The following is a 19,569-nucleotide window of genomic DNA, read 5'->3' on the forward strand; positions in this document are numbered from 1 at the left end:
AATTGTTTATATCTCTATTCTTGATATAAAATAAATACATCTTATTAACTTTCCGGGATTTAATTCCTCTGTGAGTACTACAAAAGAGTCTCCAGGTTTGAAAATATAACAACTGGATATAGTCGGGATATAGTGAAGACTTATTAAAATAAAACATGTGGGGTGAAGGATGGATTTAAATGGGATGCTTAACAAGATGTATACCTGTTTATCATGGTTACCTTGAGGTGCTTCCGGGGCTTAGCGTCCCCGCGGCCCGGTCGTCGACCAGGCCTCCTGGTTGCTGGACTGATCAACCAGGCTGATGGTGTATATATCTTGATCTGGGTTCGGTACACTCTGAACTATGTGCGCTATACACTGGTTTACCGTGTTCGGTATACTGTACTCTAACCTGTCAGCGGTACACTCTGTGTTCAGTACGTCAAGATCTGCTTCTAGTAAACCTTGACTACTGGACGATACACATATATATAGTGAAACTCGGTGTTCATATACCATAGAGTTGGTATGATTTAAAAATAAATTAATGTGCTAATTATGCATATATTTGAAAGCACAGTATAGTGCCATTGAACAACACTAAATGTTTATTGTAGGTATGTCACTAAAGAGTAGAAGCTCTTGTGTGGTGGTTAGAACGACCCAACACACTATGTCTGGAGGGCGTGACCTTGTTGTGAGTTGTTGATTACCTCTGATTACAGTCCAGGAGGTGGTGTTACGATCACACACACACACACACACACACACACACACACACACACACACACACACACACACACACACACACACACACACAGGGGGCCTCGTAGCCTGGCGGATAGCGCGCAGGATTCGTAATTCTGTGGCGCGGGTTCGATTCCCGCACGAGGCAGAAACAAATGGGCAAAGTTTCTTTCACCCTGAATGCCCCTGTTAGCAGTAAATAGGTACCTGGGAGTTAGTCAGCTGTCACGGGCTGCTTCCTGGGGTGTGTGTGTGTGTGTGTGGTGTGGGAAAAAAAAAAAAAAAAAAAAAAAAGTAGTTAGTAAAACAGTTGATTGACAGTTGAGAGGCGGGCCGAAAGAGCAAAGCTCAACCCCCGTAAAAACACAACTAGTAAACACACACACACACACACACACACACACACACACACACACACACACACACACACACACACACACACACACACACACACACACACACAGTGAAGTAGTGGAAGCACATTCCACACGCGAATCGAGGATACGTAAAACCCAGGTGGATTAGATGCGCCCCGGAGGTAATCTCGGTTCACTCAAACAAATATAAACGCGAGCAACTGTGACCAAAGCAGGAGCTGGCTCCCGAGGCTCAGCTCTCTATGATGGAGAGCCTCAAGACGACAAAGGGTCGAGGGCGAGGGTCCCACACCTCACAAACAAAAGCATAAACACACAACAAATATACATACACTAGGCATGAACACATGCAATAGATATTGCTCAGCAACCGGCATTTGACTTCACATTATTTATGTTCATTACAGGTTTGGATTGCTCAGGTTATACTCCAGCCTGGCCTTCAGGTTAAGAAGGTCAGGCTGGAGTATGCATCATACGTACCTAATGCTTCAGCTTGACCTTACCGAGTTAAGAATTCTCGGCTAATTCACTCAATATTCCAGACTGTCTTTCCAAGAATATGAATGTTCGTATTCTTGCCCCTGTCAGGTGCAAGAGCTATCAGTGCTAAAGACTTCATTCTAAAGTACTTTAAGTAAAGTTTAATCACTACATTTCCCTGCTCAGACTCATCTCTGACCTTCCCTACTGGTGTTAATGTCTTTTACCTTTGTTCATAATGACCTCATTTACAAACGCCATGGGGTCCTTGGCTTCTTCCTCTAATTAAAGTCTTCGATTTTCGAGTTAATTACACGTGTGACATTGCTGGATTTATATTAAAGTCTGACCTTTCTCCCTGCAGGTTCATGCTAGGTCGAGTGGGTGGTAACAACCGCGGGGTGACCTTAGAGGAAGGAGTCGAACCCTGGACCACGTACGAGGTCAAGCTTACCACGGACGCTATGGCCAACACCTCTGCTATCTTCTTCCAGATCCGAGGTGAGGTAACGTTTGGTGCTGGAGTGATGGTGTTGTTGTGATTGTGAAGGCTGGAGTCATGGTGGTGTGATGATTGTGATGCCTGGAGTCATGGTGGTGTGGTGATTGTGATGTCTGGAGTCATGGTGTTGTGATGATTGTGACACCTAGAGCGATGGTATTGTGGTGATTGTGACACCTAGAGCGATGGTATTGTGGTGATTGTGACATGTAGAGCGATGGTACTGTGGTGACTGTGACACCTAGAGCGATGGTATTGTGATATCTAGAGCAATGGTATTGTGATGATTGTGACACCTAGAGCGATGGTATTGTGGTGATTGTGACACCTAGAGCGATGGTATTGTGATATCTAGAGCAATGGTATTGTGATGATTGTGACACCCATACTTACACCGGACACACAAATAAATCTAATAACTCAAGCCACGTGTAGCAATACGCTAGAACAATTATCAGAACTGGAGAAAAACAAAACAATAAATACTTGATATGCCTTAATTACCCCATTTGCCTGCCTGCCCCCTCCCTCTGTAACTCCCCATTAATAACCACTATTGATCCAGGCATGCACCGTATTAATCCTTCCCATTAACCTCATTAATTGTCAGAGACGGTGACGGAGGCCGGACCCTCGCTGGTGAGGGCCGAGGAGGTGACGTTGGTGGTGTTGGTGCTGGTGTTGTGGGGAGTGGCCATCCTCCTCTTCTTCCACAGGTACTCACACTCCTCTACACCTTCTCTATGTCTTTCACAGGTACCCACACCCCTCTACACCTTCTCTATGTCTTCTACAGGTACTCACACTCCTCTACACCTTCCCTATGTCTTCCACAGGTACTCACACTCCTCTACACCTTCTCTATGTATTCCACAGGTACCCCACACTCCTCTACACCTTCTCTATGTCTTCCACAGGTACCCCACACCCCTCTACACCTTCTCTATGTCTTCCACAGAGACTCACACTCCTCTACACCTTCTCTATGTATTCCACAGGTACCCCACACCCCTCTACACCTTCTCTATGTCTTCCACAGAGACTCACACTCCTCTTCACCTTCTCTATGTATTCCACAGGTACCCCACACCCCTCTACACCTTCTCTATGTCTTCCACAGAGACTCACACCCCTCTACACCTTCCCTATGTCTTCTACAGGTACTCACACTCCTCTACACCTTCCCTATGTCTTCCACAGGTACCCACATCCCTCCACATCTTCCCTGTGGCCACAATACGTACCTTTATCTTTAAATAATACTTTTCCATAATTAAAAACAAACATCTGTTTTTTGTCCTAAACAAATTGTTTACATTTTTTTCAGTTTATTTTCCCTGGGAATTTGATTTCCATTATGGGAATTAATTTTTAGTGAAATCTTTTCAGAAAGTTTCAGTACTATAAGATATTCTAGTTCTTATATTTAGATCTTCTATATAAAATATCTGATATTTTAAGGTGATATACATTTGTATAAATATATACATTCGGATATACAGGTAATACATGCACACAGCATAATGTATTCATCGGAGAATAAGTTGTTTCAATATGCAATCTTTGAACATATTATATATATAAAAATTAGGGAAGGGAGCACCACCTCTGGCTGGAAGAAGGGGGACCCATAGCCTCGGAGGAAACCACACATAACGCATTAGAGGGAATGTTTAGGTCCCCTCCAATACAGTTTCTGTGTGCTTTTCTCCTACCACCCCCTTCCTATATAAATATATATATAAGAGAGAGAGAGACTCCGTAGTAAAGCTCATATATTATTATAATATATATATATATATATATATATATATATATATATATATATATATATATATATATATATATATATATATATATATATATATATACTCGCACTGGTGTAATGCCAATAGATGGAGTAAGATGATCATATTTGCCAACAGATGGGGTAAGATCAGGATGCTGGAACCGTACCAACCAGAGTACAAGCCTCTCAACCACTCCCCGGCCTGCCCCCTGGCGCCCACCACACCAACCCAGACAATGCAACGGCCACCCAACCAGAGGATGTTCTTACCCAGGAAAAGCTCCTCCCTCTGCTTCACCCCTTCCATGCTACGGGCGGTGAGTATGGAGGGAAGGAAGGAGTCTGGGAGGGAATTTAGGAGAGAGTTGGAGAGGGAAAGGAAGTTATCAGGAGAAAGTGTGAAGCCGCATGAATGTAAAGCATTTGGAAGGGATATGATGACAAGGAGCTGGGATATGAGGACAAGGATCTGGGATATGACGACAAGGAGCTGGGATATGAGGACAAGGATCTGGGATATGAGGACAAGGAGCTGGGATATGACGACAAGGAGCTGGGATATGAGGACAAGGATCTGGGATATGACGACAAGGAGCTGGGATATGAGGACAAGGAGCTGGGATATGAGGACAAGGATCTGGGATATGAGGACAAGGATCTGGGATACGAGGACAAGGATCTGGGATATGAGGACAAGGAGCTGGGATATGAGGACAAGAATCTGGGATATGAGGACAAGGAGCTGGGATATGAGGACAAAGAGCTGGAATATGAGGACAAGTTGCTGGGATATGAGGACAAGGAGCTGGGATATGAGGACAAGGATCTGGGATATGAGGACAAAGAGCTGGGATATGAGGACAAAGAGCTGGGATATGAGGACAAGGAGCTGGGATATGAGGACAAAGAGCTGGGATATGAGGACAAGGAGCTGGGATATGAGGACAAGGATCTGGGATATGAGGACAAGGAGCTGGGATATGAGGACAAGAATCTGGGATATGAGGACAAGGAGCTGGGATATGAGAACAAGGAGCAGGGATATGAGGACAAGGATCTGGGATATGAGGACAAGGAGCTGGGATATGAGGACAAAGAGCTGGGATATGAGGACAAGGAGCTGGGATATGAGGACAAAGAGCTGGGATATGAGGACAAGGAGCTGGGATATGAGGACAAGAATCTGGGATATGAGGACAAGGAGCTGGGATATGAGAACAAGGAGCAGGGATATGAGGACAAGGATCTGGGATATGAGGACAAGGAGCTGGGATATGAGGACAAAGAGCTGGGATATGAGGACAAGGAGCTGGGATATGAGGACAAAGAGCTGGGATATGAGGACAAGGAGCTGGGATATGAGGACAAGGATCTGGGATATGAGGACAAGGAGCTGGGATATGAGGACAAAAATCTGGGATATGAGGACAAGGAGCTGGGATATGAAAACAGCAGAAAGAGTAAAAGAGAGATGGTGGTATGGAGTGTTTTAAACACCTCTTCTGTCTTACCCAGTAGGTATGAAACATAAAACACAAGTGAGATACGACTTTAAGGAACTGTTCATTAGAGCCGTGTCTACTTTGTTTCAGAATATTTCACTCAAGAGTAACAAGAGAATGAAACTCTTACCCTACTTCTCCCTCTTCCTTCTAACTCTTCCACATAATCTTCAACTTTCTCCCTCTCTGTATTATTCTTTATTATCTTTCTCTCCTCACTTTTACTCTTCTTTACCTACAGCTTCATCTGCTTCATATCCTACTCAATCTCTTCTCTTTCTCTTAAACTCTACCTTCATCTCCCCTTCGTCCTCTTCTACGGTCTCTCCTTCTCGATAACCTAATTATTCCTCTCCATTTATATTTCTATCTCTTCCTCTCCCTCTTAAAGTTTCTCACTGTATCTAACTTTGATTCTTCTTCTCAATGATTTTTTCTGTTCCTTCCTTCCACTTGCATTCCCTTCTTTCTTCATTTAATTCTTTACTCTCGGTTTCCTCCCTCCCCCCTCTCTCTCCCTCCCTCCCTTCCTTCCTCTCTCTCTCTCTCTCTCTCTCTCTCTCTCTCTCTCTCTCTCTCTCTCTCTCTCTCTCTCTCTCTCTTTCTCACCTTCTGCTACATTTAAAAAAATTAAAGTGCTCTGAGTGATACCTAACAAGCTATTTAAAAAAATACTAAAAATTTGAAAATAAAAGTTCAATATTCGTAAAAATTTATGAAAAACATGTTTATTCTTTATGAAATTTCTGATTTATTTTTGTATTTTTTAATGCCACCCAAGAGTATAGCATTACTTTAGATATTAGTGTATTTAGATATTAATAATTAAAACCTCTGATCAGTTGAGAGATTTCATTTTTGGGACCAACCTTATGGTTACAGTGATGGAGATAGTGTGTAGTGAAAATGTTTACAGTGATAAAGATTGTATTGAGAAGATGGTTACAGTGACGAGAGGAAGATGGAGAAAGGTGTGTGGAGATGTTTACAGTGATAAAGACGGTTTGCTGATAAAATGGATACAGCAATGGGGAGACAGAAACAGTGTTTGGTGAGAGGGAGGTTCTCCATCTATACACACATGAAGGGTGTGTGTGTAGGTGGTGATATAGAGGGCTGTATAGAAGGGAAATGGGAGTATGTGGGGGGTGATAGGGAGGGTGTGTCTGGGTTGCAACAGGGAGAATGCGTATGATGGGAGACGCATAAGGTAGTACACTATTTACAGTGATAAATGAGTGTAATGAATACAGTGATGGTAAGATTCTTGAGTGTGTGTGTGTGTGTGTGTGTGTGTGAGTGTCCAGTCCTTATAGACGATCATTGGTGCGGTGGTCACGGTACTGTGTACGTTTAGGGGGTGATCCTAGACGGCATGGGTTCGAACCCTGAGAAAGGCAGAGACAAATAGTCAAAGATACAATTCTTAACTGCACGTCTCAGTTCACCCATCAGTGATTGGGTACCTGGTCCTTAAGCGAATGGCGGATCGAATTCCAGGGAAAACTAGTGGGTAAGGCTTACTATGACCAATGGAATGGGAAAGCCTGCTAAGAGGAATCGCCAGTTGACGGTTTCTGGACCCACGTGTGTAAAAGAAAATGGGAAGGGGGTGGGGAAAAGAGAGCAAGGGCAAGGGAAGAGGAGTGTGTGTGTGTAAGAGGCAGGTTACACTTCCTGGGAAGGACAGATCATTCATTAAAAATAGACGCTGTGCCCCTAAAGGGAATCGTCAGGCAGCGGTGTGTGTGTGAGTGTGTGAGAGTGTGTGTGTGTGTGTGTGTGTGTGTGTGTGTGTGTGTGTGTGTGTGTGTGTGTGTGTGTGTGTGTGTGTGTGTGTGTGTGTGTGTGTGTGTGTTTTGTATATATTTTGTATGTCTTGTACTTTTGTCTATAAGCTTCTCTCTCTAAGTTCCTTACTCAATTTCATATATTCCTCATTTACATACTGCCATAATTTTCCCCTACAACTGACCTCGAGTGACAAAGCCAACCAAAAACTCTAAATAAGCCAAAACTAACCTGATAATCACAACAATATCGCATCTCTTCATAACATTTTGGCAACTCTTTGGTTGATTTTGGATGTGAAAGAAACATTTGAGTGACACACACATGAGGCGTAGATGGCGTGAAGGGCAGTAGGGTCCATCAGGAGATGTCTCCCAGAGGCTCAAGACCTCACAGCTCGAACCCTGGAGCTGAGAGTTGGCTAGTAGCATTTACAACCTTTCAGCCAGGTGGTCCTGCTTTTGTTTTTCCTCTCTATCTATCCTGCTTTCCATCTTTTCATTCTTTCTTTCAAGCTTTTCAAAGTTCATTCTTTTCCCCTCATCACTTCTATCTTTCCCACTGTTAATTCCTTTCACTTTTTCTTGTCTGTATTCATCCCACCTTTCTTTTCTCTCCCTCCTCTTTCACAATCCCTCCCTCCTCTCTCCCACTCTCTCTGTTGACCAGACCACACACTAGAAGGTGAAGGGACGACGACGTTTCGGTCCGTCATGGACCATTCTCAAGTCACTCACACACTCTCTCTCTCTCTCTCTCTCTCTCTCTCTCTCTCTCTCTCTCTCTCTCTCTCTCTCTCTCTCTCTCTCTCTCTCTCTCTCTCTCTCCATCGCCTCGCATCAACGAAAGATCAGGTAGTGAATTATTTGCTTCCCTTCCATCCAGTCGCCGGCCATTGCCGAGTCTAGAAACTTGATGTTCTGTGTTTGTCTGTATAAATGTCTTTGTATAACTTGTATTTATGTGTAACTTAATATGTTCGTTATTATCCATGTATCACAGAATCTTTATTATAACCTGATATTATGCTACATATGTCAATAAACTTGTACAGTTTGTGTGTATATATATACACACCTGGCGTGTCCTTGGCATGTGTAAATGAGCTTGTTTAAGCACTTCAAGGTTGTCAATATCTTGTACCTGGCTGGAGGGGGGGGAGGGGGGTGATCTCTCTTACCTGTTGCTCAGAGTGTCTGCTTTAACTCTCACGTCTCACAACTGGCTCCTCCACTACCACCACCATCGCCACCACCATCACCACCACCACCATCCACATCACCACCACCATCACCACTACCACCATCCACATCACCACCACTATCACCACCACCATCCACATCACCACCACTATCACCACCACCATCCACATCACCACCACTATCACCACCACCATCCACATCACCACCACCACCATCCACATCACCACCACCACCATCCACATCACCACCACCACCATCCACATCACCACCATCGCCATCAACATCACCACTATAACTACTATTGTTCCGAATTTATGTGATGTGAATGCCCTTCCCGAAGGAATGCGCTCCTATGTGTCAATGTTTGAAAAAAGTTAACTAGAAAGTTAACAGAAAGTTAACTAGAAAGTTAACAGAAAGTTAACTAGAAAAATAAAAACTGAAAAAGACTGCAGAATGTTACAGGAAGATTTGTCAAACTCCAGGAGTGGGCTACAAAGTGGCTCTTAGAATTCAATCCCGATAAATGTAAGGTAATGAATATGGGAAAGAAAGAATCTACAAGAGGTATCTACATCAAATACGGAAGACAGCTATAGGAATCAGAGAGATAAGCTTTGGGTGTTCATATAATTCCAATGCTAACATCAGAGACACACATAAACAAAGTAACATCAGCAGCATATGGGAAGTTGGTAAACATTAAAGCTTCATATAAAATCTAAATAGGGACTCTATCAAAGAAATGTATACAGATTATGTTAGTCAAAACTAGACTATGCAGTACTGTCCTGTAATCCGCACCTTGTAAAACATAAAACCAAAATTGAAAAGATATAGAGGTTTCGAATAAGGCTAGTGCCAGAACTAAGAGTGTTAGGATACGAGAATATGTTAAGGGAACTACAACTCCCATCCTAGAGAACAGAAACTTGAGGAGATATGATCACATCATATAACATACTGAGCTGAATAGACAAGGAGGACATGGACACATTATCCACCATCAACCACAATGTCACCACCACCACAACCACCAACTAACACCATCACCATCTCCACCACAATCTTCACACTTAAACGATTTCATGGATGTCTGTAAATTTAGCCTTGCTTACCATCTTTTCAACCTCTTGTTAACTTTCTCCTAACTTTCTCTTACTTTTCTCTCATCCTAATTGAGTAATATTTGTAATATTTTGCTTAGTTTTCGATCTGTTTTACAAATGTTAAAATTTGTAATACTCAAATATTATATCTTTTACATTTGACTTTTATTTGTCCATATTAAAGATATTAATTTTACATTGCATCTTTTTTTTAACCAAGACTAGGATTCATTAGGGATGTCTAGTGACGAACCTAGTGAAACTGCAAGCAAGAGCTGTTATCCTACCTATCCTATCCTACCTATCTGAAGCCCACACCTAGAAATTCATTTATTTCATGAGAATATACTTTGAAACTAACACATAGGGAACTGTCATATAAGGAACCAAGTGAAGCTCAGTAGAAACCTACTCCAAGAGACCTATTTGTATCATGAGCCCGATATATGCATCAGTAGGAATAGCCTTTATTCATTAAAAACATTATGTAACAAGATTTTTTTCTGTCTCACTCACTCTCTCTCTCTCTCTCTCTCTCTCTCTCTCTCTCTCTCTCTCTCTCTCTCTCTCTCTCTCTCTCTCTCTCTCTCTCTCTCACTCTCACTCACTCATTCTCTCTCTCTCTCTCCTTCCTTCATAAAACCTCACAGTGTGTATACATAAAATATCTCTCCATCGTGCTGGGCGCTTGAGGCTCCAACACTGAAAATATTAACAAAAACAAAAAAGTATGTACCGATACTTACCAAATTTTACAAGGACAAAAAACTTATAAGGGAAATAATCAGAAATTATAATTGGTCCTCTTTATGGTTCCAAAATATATAGGAAATAAAGTATATATATATTTTTTTAACGCAAGAAAATATATATTTTATTTTTTTTCGGAAAACGCCATTTAATTTTCCCTCTTTTTAATAAAAAAGAAACTTTGTTATTTGTTTATTTACAATTTATTAGTTAAATTGTTTTGACTTTTCTTCATGATGGCTTCACTAACTTGTTCTGTTTGGCATTTCGTCATCACTAACACATCACTTGTTAGCCATCTACTCACCAGTTATTCACCACTTACTCACCTCTTATTCATCATCTACTCCCACTTATTCACCATTTTGCAGGATCTGTTCCCTGCACACCAACTGTCAACCACTTGTTCATTACCAAACCACCATTGGTCTCTTACAGTATATTCACAAATATATTCATGATATATTCACCATATATTCATTATATATTCACCATATATTCATTGTATATTCACCATATATTCATATTTTCACTATATATTTGCCATATAATCAATATATATTCACCATATGTTCACTATCTTACCCATTACCACATACACCTTACTCATTAAGACTTACTCACCTCTTACTCATTAACTCTGACTCTACCCTTAACCCCCAGGTGCACGTGCCGCCAGCGTGCCAGATCAGCGTGCCTCAGATTGACCAGACGCCCGTGCACAGGTTCACCCGCCCGCCCGCTCACGCCCACGCCCGTCACCGCCTCCGTCTGGCCTCAGACTCCCTCGACCACGGCACCTACAGCCGCCCGCAGCCCCCTGCAGAAGGCTCCAGGAAAGTGAGGAGCGCGGAGAATCTGAGATCGTGTCGCATCACCTTGGCGAGTGAGTGAGGGGTGAGAGGGAGGGGGGGTGAGAGGGAGGGGGTGAGAGGGAGGGGGATTGGAGGGGGGGATTAAAGGGGGGGGAGTGAGGGAGGGGTAGGCGTGGGTGGAGTGGGTTGGGGGGTTATGGGGGGAGAGTTAATCAAGGGAGGAGGTTGAGAAGGAAAGGGTGGGTTGGGGAAGGGACAGGGAGACTAGGGAAAAGGGAGAAGGTTCCCTACCTTCTCAAGGGTAACGACTCCGAGGTCGTTACTAATGACCATCTGCGAGGTCGTTACAAGTCTGACTTTACTAAACAATAGTTTATGCGGCTATAAATCCAAGACTTTTTATATCTGGATAAAGGATACCCCGGGGGTATATTTTAGTAATATTTCTTGCATATTTCTTTACAAGGATAGAGAGGAGATTGTGGGAAAAGAGATGGGATGGGTTAAAGATAAGAGAGGCCTGGTAGGAGGAGAGAGAGGAGGCAAGAGAGAGGGGAGACAAGAGGACAAAGAGGAGAAGCAAGAGAAAGAGCAAGTGGAGCAGATAATTTAGGTCAGGAGACTTGGGCTGGCATTAAGCAAGAAATCCGCTCTTAGCTCATAAAATATAAGGCAATTCTGCAGAGTCTTTATAGGTTGGTTTAGTGAAAGGAGAGAGGGATAATACGACCAGTAAAGAGAAACAGAGAATAAGATCAGTAAATAAGAAGAAGGCTCAACAAAGAGAAAAAGGCAGACGGAGGGGAAATAGAATATAGAACAAGGAACAAAACCACAAAAACATTAATCTAAATTCAGACATGAAAAAATGGTTCGAGAAACTTAAATATATGAAATTGTAAGATTTTACAATTCTGTGATGTATATGTAGACTCTGTGCATATACACACATATAATGTATATGTATGCAAATATACACAGTCTACTTTTGTCCAGAAATTTGGTCAGGACTAAAATATAAATGCTGGCCAGTCAGCAAAGTTTTGCCACGGCTTTAAGCCTATCAATCCTCCAGGGGGCTGATAGGCTTAAAGCCCAACATCAAACTGACAAATCTGTTAAAGTTGGAACAGCCTACCCGAGCAGCCCTGAGGCGGGTGATGCCGCTCACACTGTAAACACAAGAGGAGGAGAATAAAAAAAAACAGTGAAACATCAATTCATCCATTTTTTTTTTTGGGGGGGGGGCTAACAACTTTTTGCTATTTTTATAATTTCCCGTCGCATGAATGAAGCCTAACGCTCGCTTTACTTGCAAAATGACACACACACACACAGAGAGAGAGAGAGAGAGAGAGAGAGAGAGAGAGAGAGAGAGAGAGAGAGAGAGAGAGAGAGAGAGAGAGAGAGAGAGAGAGAGAGAGAGAGAGAGAGAGAGAGAGATTTTATCAGTTTGAAAAGGCTAGGAAACTGTGGGGACTTATCATCAAAGTTGGTAAAAGTGTCCGCTGGTGGCGCTGGTGTCGGTGATGGATCATGTGGGGATCCTTCAGGTGATTACGTCGACGCCTGGGGTAGGAGGCCTTTGAAGGGCATTTATTACCTCCCTCAGACGCTCTTGAGTTGGAGCGGTGGAGTCGCTCGCTCTCCTCATGGACATCGCGTCCATGGTTCGACTCTCCAGGGATAACTGGAGAGATATTTAGGGGGTTGTGGGATTGTCATTGATGTGGTAGTAGCACCTACCGATCAGCGTCCCTACGCACCGTCGTAGGGACCCTGCGACGGTCGACAACAGAGTCATAACACAGGTTGTGTGTGGGTATGTTGCTTGTGTTGACAACATGTGTGGGTATGTTGCTTGTGTTGACAACATGTGTGGGTATGTTGCTTGTGTTGACAACATGAAGGTTGGTCACATGTTGGTACGGTGGCAGCAGCTGGCTCCCCCCACACCTCGGGCCGCTGCCCATGAGTACCTCCCTAGTTTACAACGGTCTTACCAATGGTTATTACTTCATTACTAGAGCAATACAGTGCTACGATGATGCCAGGACCCGCTAATCGCACCGTCAAAAAGAGAGAGTCTTACGCCCGCTGCACGTAAGGGCGAGGCTGGCTTGGTTCCAAGGCTTGCTGCTGCCCTCAGCTGAGAGCATGGCGTTATATGGGATCACAATTTATGATTCAGAGGGAGACAGGAATTTCAAAATTTGTTTTCATTTTTGCCATGGTAGTCGCAAGTGTCAGGCTCCACTCCGTACCGTGCTGGAATGGTGACACATGGGAGGGGACACATTGTTGATACGTGGGAGGGATACAGTGGGAATACATGGGAGGGGAACCCGTGTGGCCTTCCACTGTGACCTGTGACCTCCGTATGACCTCCCAATGTGTGACTCTTTGTGACCTGCCTCTCTCTGGCCTATGTGAACTTGCCGCAAATCGTGACCCAAAATTAATTTACATTACACCACACTCTAAACCTCACTTAATACATCAGATTATCATCCTACCAAGCGGAGAAAACAACGCACAAAGACTATTAACCGAAATTACATTTGTTCGGGCATTGCTCAGGCGCCAGTAATCCCTGTGCTCATTACCGGATTACATTTTTGGTAATGACGGCCTGATATTGGCAAGAACCTGGGTTCATGGAGCCCGGTAGGTGTGGCCCCTGGAGCCCGGCAGGTGTGGCCCTGGAGCCCGGTAGGTGTGGCCCTGGAGCCCGGTAGGTGTGGCCCCTGGAGCCCGGTAAGTGTGGCCCCTGGAGCCCGGCAGGTGTGGCCCCTGGAGCCCGGCAGGTGTGGCCCCTGGAGCTCGGTAGATGTGGCCCCTGGAGCCTGGCAGGTGTGGCACCAGGAGCCGGCAGGTGTGGCCCCTGGAGCCCGGCAGGTGTGGCCCCTGGAGTCCGGTAGGTGTGGCTCTTAACACGCATTAATTTAGTTTTCTGGACCTTTTAGCGGCTCTCTGATATATATATATATATATATATATATATATATGCGAACAAGCCTGAATGGTCCCCAGGACAATATGCAACTGAAATTTTTATATATATATATATATATATATATATATATATATATATATATATATATATATATATATATATGTTGTGTGTGTGTATTTACAATAATTTCTATTAAATTACTTTATAAATAACATTGTGGAGTGTGATGACAAAGGCTGGTCTCCTTGCAGGTCGTGGGAACAGTGAGGACGGCGGGTGTGGGCGCGGACCCTCGCCGTCAGCCGCCCACGGAGAGACCGCCGGCGTGCACGCCCACCATCCCCTCGCCCGCCGGAGGTCCTGCCAGAGCCAGAGCCTTGACCTGGAGAACTACCGCTGCCCGACGCCCCTCCTGCACGAGGCTGTGCCCCGGGGACGCAGCCTCGACAGCACCTCCGTCAGTAGTCTCCGTCGGTCTCCTACAGCGGGGCCGTCGTGGGCGGGCGGAGACCCGGTGTGTACGACGCCGGAGCTGCGGGTGTCCCCCACGCCCCCGGACACCGCCGGCCACCACTCCTCCCACTCCCACACCATCGTCCTCCAGCGGCAGGACACCATAGACGAGGCACTCCTGCCGGTGCCCTACGCCACCCTCATGGAGGAGGAACTGGAGAACGAGCTCTAAACCCCACCATCAACGGCTTCTGGTCTCCCCCGTGGTGCCTGTTATGGTCTCCGGTGGTCTAGTGGTCTCCGGTGGTCTAGTGGTTCAAGTGGTCTTCGGTGGTATGAAGCGGTCTGCCAGAATCAATGGTCTTCATGGCCTGCGGACGGCTGGGCTGACCAAGAGGCCTATACATTTTTTGAAGACGAGTACAGATATTTGGAGGAATATGGAGACCGTCTAAATGGTCTTTGGAGATGAAGGAAAAGCCTTAAGTGGTCTCTAACTGCTTTTATGCTTCGAAGAGGTCTGGACCAACCGGTGTAACTACAGGTTTAGCCACGAGAGTATCTCTCTTGTTAAGTAAATAACCATCCCATCAGGTCCTGTAAGGTCCTCGATAGTTTCTAAAACGTGTGCAGTGGTTCAGAGCCCTCAGGTGGTTCCCAGTGGCCTCGAGGGGGCATATTACCTCATATGGACCTCTCGTGTGGGTAAAAGTGGTCCAAGGTGGTCTCTGGCTGCTCCGGACCACGTGATAAAAACTACGGAAGTTCAAAGCACAAATCACAGAGGCAGTCAAACGTACAATTCAAAGTCGTTTAATATTTTGTAAATGAGATAAATATTACGAGTGAATCACTCTATGGACCTCCCCCCCCCAACTCCTCTCTACTGTCCTCCCTTCCTTCCTCTATATGCCTTCCCTTCCTCTATTACCCTTCATAGTATAAGCTACCCACTTCCCTTAAGCCAATGCGTCCTTTCTTCTATTCTCTTCCACCAATCTCCCTTTCCCTTTTCTCCCTCCCTTCACCCACCAATTTTCCCCACTTCCCTTCCACAACACCGTCAAATCGTGTATTGAGAATCACAGTACTGGTCTTGGACGTAGACTAAGAAGTTTTGTATGTCTTTAGTTAACTGAAATTGTTAGAGAATACCGCAAACGGGTTATGGAGACAATAATGTGAGGTATGCCATATAAATACCTACGCTTTACCAAGAGTTGTGTTTAGTGTGTGAGTGATGTTTTGGGGTTCAGAATCCTGTGTGAAAACAAATCCCTGACTGAGCATAATAACTTTCACGTGAGCCCTTGACTGAGCATAATAACTTTCACGTGAGCCCTTGACTGAGCATAAGGAGATTGGCTTAAGCACGTGCCTTTGACTGAGCATAATAACCTTCACGTGAGCCCTTGACTGAACATAATGAGATTGGCTTAAGCACGTGCCCTTAACCGAGCATAATAACCTTGACGTAAGCTAGCCCCTGACTGAGCGTAATAATCCTGGCGTAAACACTTGCCCCTGACTGAGCATAATAACACAATGGCAAGCAGTTGCTTCTGACAGCATAATAACCTTTGAGAAGCTTTTGCCACTGACATAATAACCTCACCGACAGCATTTTCCTTTGCATAATCGTCGTGCCAAAAAAACACCGATCGAGCGTAATAACAGTGGCATCACGCCCTTGACCGAGCATAAGAGCAAAGTGCAGTTCCTAATTCAAATACAGTACCTATAACAAAGTGTTATCATACACGGTCTTAGATAAGCCATCTTATCGCTAAAATAAACTCACCGACCGTTCTGTTCATCAGGGAAAATCGAACTGTCGTAAAAAAATTATATTTTACAAAAATATATTTCGTAAAACATTGTAAACATTGACCAAAAATAATAAAATAATACATTTTCCACTACAAAGTTAGGTAAGAGGCAGCGAGGTGTAAAAGAAATGAAGATATCAGTTCAAAATGAACTTGTAAATTCTTTAAAAGAAAACAAACGTTTTCCTTAGGGCTGAATGATGTTTTTCGTGTTCGTTTTTTAGTGAGAAAATGTTTGATTATTTTTGTGTGTTGTGAAGCATGATAAAGAGAAATGTATTGTGTGAAGGAACCCAATCTGTGTTTGGAAATTAGAGTTGCCTTGATATGCGCGGCATAATAGACTACTCAAAAGTTCTGTGATTGGTCATAATAGTTCGTGATTGGACCATAAGAGTTCGTGATTGGACCATAAGAGTTCGTGATTGGACCATAAGAGTTCGTGATTGGGCCATAAGAGTTCGTGATTGGACCATAATACTTCGTGATTGGACCATAAGACTCTGGACCACAACATCTCTGTGATTGTACTATAAGTGATGGTACCTTAACAGCTATGTGATGGGACCTTAACAGCTATGTGATGGGACCTTAACAGCTATGTGATGGGACCTTAACAGCTATGTGATGGGACCTTAACAGCTATGTGATGGGACCTTAACAGCTATGTGATGGGACCTTAACAGCTATGTGATGGGACCTTAACAGCTATGTGATGGGACCTGGAACACTATTCAAGGGTGAAGGCTCCAGACAGCTTAAGCCTGCGAGTTGAGACAGCTTCCTCTCAATCATCAATCATTTCTCTCTGGCTGTTCTCGTACACCTGCACTTACGGTTGAGAGGCGGGACCAAAGAGCCAGAGCTCAACCCCAGCAGGCACAACTAGGTGAGTACCCCTGTGACAGGATAGGTTAGATCGAGCCTTTCCGCCCCTCTCCCACCACGTTGGAATGGAAGTACTCAACCATGAGAGGCAGATATACCTTTTCCCTGCTGCCCAACCACTTGGGCTGGACGGTAGAGCGACGGTCTCGCGTCATGCCGGTCGGCGTTCAATCCCCGATCGTCCAGGTGTTTGGGCACCATTCCTTCCTCCAGTCCCATCCCAAATCCTTATCCTGATCCATTCCCAGTGCTATATAGCCGTAATGGCTTAGCGCTTTTCCCCCTGATAATTCCCTCCCTCTCTGTCCCAGATTATGGTTAATTTATCTTGCAACTTAGCTAAGACATCCATCATGTGCAGCGAGGGTGCAACAGAAAGATTGGTCCAGTGCAGAAGAGTGAACAGACAGAGACTCGTGAAGCAAAAACGGACGGAACAGAGTGGAACAGACTGCTGTAGTGCAAAATGGTGACACAGAAAGCCTTGTACAGTATTAATTAGATAAAGGCCCCACAGAAAAGGCAGAGGCACTATAAAAGGGGTTTCAAAATCACCGACATACCCGTTAGTGATACATTCAAGCTACCAAAATTTAAAACCAAATTGGACGAGAAAAAATCGAAAAAAATATATATATATTGAGAACACTATAAGCCTTTTAATAGTTATAACCAAATGAGGTGAAAAACATCAAAATAGCTCATATATATATATATATATATATATATATATATATATATATATATATATATATATATATATATATATATATATATATATATATATAAAGTCAAAAACATGTTCATCTCAAAACGTGTTAATCGAGGCTTCCAGCAGTGTCTTGTCCAGCACAGCCTTGAGATTTCAAGCAGTATTTGGAGACTTAAGCAGAGCCTTGAGGCTTCCAACACTGCTCTGGGGTTTCCGGCAATGTTTTTAGCTTTCCAGACGTGTCTGGAGGCTTCGAGAAGTATCTGGAGGCTTCCTACAGTGTTTTGAGGCTTTCATCAGTGTCTGGAAGCTTCTACTAGTGCCTGGAGGCTTCCACTAGTGCCTGGAGGCTTCCACCAGTGCCGGAGGGCTTTCATTAGTGCGTCTGGAGGCTTCAATCAGTGTTTGGAGGCTTCAGCCACTGGAGGCTTCCAGCAAAGTTCGTAGGATTCCAGCAGTGTCTTAAGTTCGTGGAAAACCTGACAGCCGTTCAAAAGGGTAAAATCTCTTTGATAATTGACATCTATAAAGATTTTCAATATTAATGAGTAAATATGAATTTCTTACAAAACCCGACTTTTCACACAAAAAAAATAGTCCACAAAAAAATTTCTCACACAAAAAAAAGGTGTAGTTGAAATATCAAAGATCCTAAGTGATAGAATGTAATTTATGGTTTATTGAATGGTGTTGATACATCAAATTCACACCCAACTTTAAGGTCAGATCTGATTCATTCCTTATACTGTTTCACTACTCTATTGTAGTGTGCATCTTGCATGCCTGTGTTTTCCTCTCATTCAATTATGCTTTTTGCTCTTCGTAGTGTGTGTGTGTGTGTGTGTGTGTGTGTGTGTGTGTGTGTGTGTGTGTGTGTGTGTGTGTGTGTGTGTGTGTGTGTCTGAATGTGTGTATGTGTGTGTGTGTGTGTGTGTGTGTGTGTGTGTGTGTGTGTGTGTGTGTGTGTGTGTGTGTGTGTGTGTGTGTGTGTGTGCTTTATATGATGAATGAACTTAACTTTGAAGTTACTGCGCGCTTCATTTAATATATATATTTATATATATACATATATTTCTCCTATGTATTAACTAACGGCATGAACAAGTAAATATTGCAGATCTTCAGGATCGCATCAATATTATGAAATACACACACACACACACGCACACACACACACACACACACACACACACACACACACGCACACACACACGCACACACACACACACACACACACACACACACACACACACACACACACACGCACACACACACACACACACACACACACACACACACACACACACACACACACGCACGCACACACACACACACACACACACACACACCGATAGCAGTAACTTATCTTACATACTTCCCCCACCTCGAATCAGTGGGGGTCTCGCGGCTGAGTGGACATCGCTCGGAAGTCGTAGTAATCGTAGAGTCTAAGGGCAGGGGGTTTGATTTCCAGCCGAGTCGGAAACAAATGTGCAGAGTTACTTTCAACCTGATATGTCTGTTCACCTAGCAGTAAATAGGCACCTGGGAGATAAGCAGCTCCTACGGGCTGCTTTCTGGGGATGTGTGTGTGTGTTAGCGAGAAATAATATGTAGAAGATATAAGAGGAAAAATAGACTGGTTAGAAAGGTCGGGTCCAAGAGCTAATAGCTTGATTCTG

General features: G+C 43.9%; 1 protein-coding gene across 1 annotated transcript in view; it reads left to right on the plus strand.

Moving 5' to 3' along the window:
* LOC138371431 (uncharacterized) overlaps positions 1-17,867 on the plus strand; it is an 85,523-nt gene extending 67,656 nt beyond the window's left edge. Inside the window, exons 2-6 of the mRNA XM_069336276.1 lie at positions 1,954-2,090; positions 2,702-2,807; positions 4,017-4,197; positions 10,898-11,120; positions 14,257-17,867. Of these exons, the coding sequence (XP_069192377.1) occupies positions 1,954-2,090; positions 2,702-2,807; positions 4,017-4,197; positions 10,898-11,120; positions 14,257-14,690 (1,081 nt within the window). The 3' untranslated portion in view covers positions 14,691-17,867. The remainder of the gene's footprint in view (positions 1-1,953; positions 2,091-2,701; positions 2,808-4,016; positions 4,198-10,897; positions 11,121-14,256) is intronic.
* The last annotated feature ends 1,702 nt before the right edge of the window (positions 17,868-19,569 follow it).

The sequence above is a fragment of the Procambarus clarkii genome, chromosome 35 (assembly GCF_040958095.1).
Source record: "Procambarus clarkii isolate CNS0578487 chromosome 35, FALCON_Pclarkii_2.0, whole genome shotgun sequence".
NCBI lineage: Eukaryota > Metazoa > Arthropoda > Malacostraca > Decapoda > Cambaridae > Procambarus > Procambarus clarkii.